Source organism: Porites lutea, unplaced genomic scaffold (assembly GCF_958299795.1).
Source record: "Porites lutea unplaced genomic scaffold, jaPorLute2.1 SCAFFOLD_145, whole genome shotgun sequence".
NCBI classification, from domain to species: domain Eukaryota; kingdom Metazoa; phylum Cnidaria; class Anthozoa; order Scleractinia; family Poritidae; genus Porites; species Porites lutea.
Genome location: NW_027332331.1, coordinates 1 through 4563, shown reverse-complemented (window position 1 = coordinate 4563; position 4563 = coordinate 1). Strand labels below are relative to the sequence as shown.

The 4563-nt window shown below is 39.0% G+C and overlaps 1 protein-coding gene across 1 annotated transcript; it reads right to left on the bottom strand.

The window, feature by feature from the left end:
- Positions 1 to 428: 428 nt before the first annotated feature.
- Positions 429 to 863, bottom strand: LOC140925483 (52 kDa repressor of the inhibitor of the protein kinase-like). The gene has a single exon (XM_073375429.1). The coding sequence runs from the start codon at positions 861 to 863 to the stop codon at positions 429 to 431; it is 435 nt and encodes a 144-aa protein (XP_073231530.1).
- Positions 864 to 4563: the final 3700 nt, after the last annotated feature.

The window sequence follows — 4563 nt, the reverse complement described above, 5'->3', positions numbered from 1 at the left end:
AATTTCCATTTTCCAAGTGGAATATACATTATGGTTAAATTTTGTAAAACCCAGTCCTTGCGGAAAATTTAGGAACATATAAGATTACGAAGCATATGCATTGTATTCATTGAGTATTTTGCTAAATAATGGAATGTCAACCAACAGGAACTTTGCCTTCTCAAAATTTACACTTACACAGGCACGTAGCGTGGTCATTTTTTCAATTACGCACAAGTACATGATCCAGAAACCTGAGTAAACTGAGCGAAAAAACTGCGTTCTTTATTTCTTGTTCGAAATAGTTGTGTGAATACAAGCAAAGAACAAAGCGTCGTACCCTTCTTTTGAGCAAACTTGGTGTAAACAAAACATTGGTTTTGTTGTGGATTCCATCATCCTTGAGCATGCGCTCAGCAGCGTTTTTCATTTTATAGTACAGTTGTCATTTATAAGCAAAGAGCGAGGCGTCTTTCTTTGTGCTGTGCAAACTGGTCGAGCACACTCTCAACGTTGATTTCTTTTTCCCTGTGGATGTGCAATATTGCTAACGATGAAAGGTGATCGTCAGTCATCTTGTTTCGTAGTGGTGTCTTCAACCTTTTCATCAAACTAAAGCTGCGCTCAGCAGTGCATGCCGACACAGGATACGTCAAGAGCGTTTTTTCTGCTACATAGATTGCTGGGTAGAATGCAGCATTAGCTACATCCAGAGTTTCTACCAACGTCTGCGGGAGAGGATCGGTTGGCTCCTTGATAGACCAGCGGTGCCTCCATCTGTCCACTTCGAGTTTGAACTCTTCCAAATCGATGGCCATGTCACCACCGTAGTGCTCATGGATCGACTTCAATTTTTCCTCTGTCAACTGGCCAAGCTTTCTCATAAGCAAGAACAGTAATTTGAGATCTATGTGCTAAACCACTGAGTGGTCAAATGAACATGATCCACAAAATTCTTGTACCCAATGCAATATCATTTACCTGGGAAAAGGAGCTGAGCCTGGAAGCCTGGTAGTGGCACCACGAGCTTTTCATTGATCTCTGTGACGAGGTGATCTAGAAATGGCAAATACATTGCCCCCTTCCAATATGCTGATGGGGTATTTGCTGGAACGTTGTTGCGATGTTGTTGCCTTCCTGCTGTTCTTGGCGATGATGGATCAATGCTATAATCTGAGGCGATTTCAATAGCCTTTTCCATCAAGGCCTCCCAAACAGGATCGTCATTTCGCTTTGCATTCAGAACAGAGGAGCAGGTTTTTGCTTCTTCAGAGGCTTGAATCAAGTTGAGATCAGGGCTCTGGGTCCCCAAAAATGGTTTTGATTCTTAGTAATGTGGTAAATGTAAAAATCAAGGATATACTATGATATCATTTGATTACTCACTTGAAGGTATGCTGACAGCTTGTTAGTATATTCAAAAATGGGCTGGAGCACAGCAAGAGTAATAATGAAGTCCCATTTCAGAACAGACACATGGAGGGCTCTGGCCTTGCAATCGCCTTCCTCGCTTAGCTGGTCTAATGTGTCGATTATAACCTAAAAATGAACATTGATGGATAAGAAAAAATGTTCCATTGTATTTAGCTCATAGAAGATGGGCAATGATTCAGATTATGAATATCAAGTAATACCTTGAAAGCGTCAACGAAAACTGACAGGCAATCTGCTCTGGGGGCCCAGCGCGTTTCACAAAGCAGCTTCAGCTTTGAGCGTCTTCCCATTTCTTCTCTAGCAACATGATTGTCTCCAAGTTGTTCCTTAAATACCAACAAACGTTTTGCAGAGAACTTAAAGGCCATGTAACTTCTTGCATGGTATCCATGATGTTTCTCACAAGTGGAAGCTTTGATACATGGACAATACAGAGGTTTAAGACGTGGGGTCGACAATGGACATAAACAGCATTTGGATTTACTTGACGAATCCGCGTTTGCACACCACTCACGTGCCCACTCATCACACTGGCACCATCATATCCTTGGGCTCTTATATCATTCACTAAAAGACCGACACTCTGGATGGTCTCTAGAAATTTTGTTGTGAGTTCCTCAGCATTGGTTCCTTTGTCTGCATGTACAAAAGTAACGAATTCTTCATGTATGAAATGTTTCCCGTCCTCTTTTGTGCTAACAAAACGTATACAAACAGAAATTTGCTCTTTATTTGTGACATCAGTCGACTCATCAGCAATTAATGCATAAATGACAGATCTCTTGCAGTTGTCAATTATGCCATCGAGAATCTGCTTTGCTGAAAAAAGATGATCTAGTTCTGGATATCTGGACTTGTATACTTGGAAATCCGAGGTGCATTTTCTAGGTGGTCAAGCAGAACTGAGTTTTCTTTCGCCAATACAGACAGCATTGCCATAAAATTGCTGTCTTCCTCCTGGTAACCTCTGATAGCTATGTTGTGCTTCCCCATCATAACTAGCACCTCTATTGTACACTTGAGAATCATTCTATTCCTTCTAACTTGTTCTGCTCTTTGAGAGTGAAGCTGTTGACAGATGTTAGGTGCACCACCTTACTGTGTGTGCAGAAACGCTTCCCCGTGATCTACTGCAGTGTGATGAGCACTTTTTTCGCACACATGCTTCTTCACTAGTTTAGAAATATTGGACCAATCACGAGTACGGAAAGAACGATCATGGGTGATGAATAATAAACAGTAACAACAGTAGAGGGTGTCTAGCTGTCGAAGGGCTGTATCTCAACCAGGGTGTTCTTGCAATGATGTCGGGGTTTATCTTTCTATTCTTTCCAGAAATGTTTCTAAAAATATACAAGTAAGGTCAATTACTAAATTTTTCTAAATTGACTTGTACTAGATTATTCTGGGAAAATATCTTGTGTGGGTGCCGCCACTGCTTGAGAATTTTCTGTAAAATCATCAGATACAATATTTCTGAGTAGAGGTTTGACGGCACGGCCAGGCAATACGGTCGAGCAGCTTACCTTCTTCGTTGTTAGATCCACTATTTTTGTCTTGGATAACACTGAAAAAACCTTTGATGGATCTTTTTGACATATTATGTATCACATAAAAGCAAACGGGAAATATAGATGTGTTCGAATCTGTTTTATAGTCAGAGGTAGTGTAACTGCAGTTGTCAACACCGTTCTCGGAACGTCGCTCCTTTGTCAAGAACGTTCTTGGAACGTCGCTCTTTTGCAACCTCGCCTTTTTGAATTGTTGCATGCTGTCCAAACAAGACTGCATTGTTTAGTGTAAAAAAAGTGCAATGCAAAGTTAGAACATGGGATAGCTTTTGTTTTAGTTTTTAGAATTTAATCAAAGTGGTGTTTTCATCACGAAATCTTGGTTGCGTGCAAGTAAAATGTTAAAAATAGAAACAATTGCTAAAAATTTCAAAATTTTCTGTTCACTTCAAGTACGCACATGTGTATATGCGTATAGGACGCTACACACCTGCTACAGGGTGTAACTGATATGAAACTTTTTAGTCTAATGATGATTATTATATGGTCACACCAAAATAATTATAACTCACTTCTATTGATCATTTATTTTGTTTTGGAAATACAAAATGTACTTGATTAACACACTTGGTTAGTCTTTCTTCCAGTCAAAACAAAATAACATACACTGAGAAAATTGAACCAAAAATAAAATCAGACCACAACAATCACAACAAGAATACAGTCATATACTGATGCCACTTGGTAAAGTCAATTAGCAAGTTAAAAAAGTGCTGTATAGATTGTATAGGCACCAAATTTTGCACTGTGTCCTGTGCTATCATGGCGACCATCTCCTGCAATAATAATGCCATCTTGAATGGTCTTTAGCTTTGCAAGCATCTGAGCTTGGTATCTTTGCCAGTACAGGTAGATTGAAGGGAACAGTTCGGTCGAAAATGATAAAAAAGTAAACATCATTATTTATACTGTAATAGCATAAAATCCCAATAATAAGCCCCCTCAAACTCTCAAATATAAATATCCTCGTACTAATAGGAGTCCACAGATTGTTAATGGTAAGCTGTTTTAGCAGTGTTCCAGCCAGAAATTTCTACTTTAGGGCCAAAGTGGCCCCTACAACCCATTTTTTGGGGCCAGATATTTCAAGGAAGGGCCAATGTACCAGTATCTTTCTAATATGCAAAAGAGAAGAAGCAGTTGGAAAGTTAAGGAAATGAAAATGGCAGTTTATTTGAAGCTGACAGGTAGCATCCCTCTTTATACACAAGAGAGGAAATCTTCGGTAATAAAGCAAACAGTACAATCAGAATGTATGCAATAGAAATAGTAATTTTTTCAATCAATGAAATCTTGTCACGAGGAGACAGACAGCTTTAAAGCGCCCTAAACATTTAACTCAACAGAATCGTTTTTAGCAGATAACTTTCCTGTTGTAGTTCACTACTTTTTCTAAGGAGATGAACGAAGCAACAAGGCGAACAAACTGTATTACAATTGAGGTCATAATTTGCCCCAGCAGTATGCAGTATCCAGTTGAGTATGCATTTTATATACAACTTTTCATTATACAATGTTTATTTTAAAAACATGCAGATAATATATTAGTGAGATACATTAAGGCTTGTTGTTATTGATT

Bases quoted from the DNA above. Each gene is read 5' to 3' on its own strand.
- LOC140925483 (XM_073375429.1), bottom strand. From the start codon at position 863: ATGAGAAAGCTTGGCCAGTTGACAGAGGAAAAATTGAAGTCGATCCAT.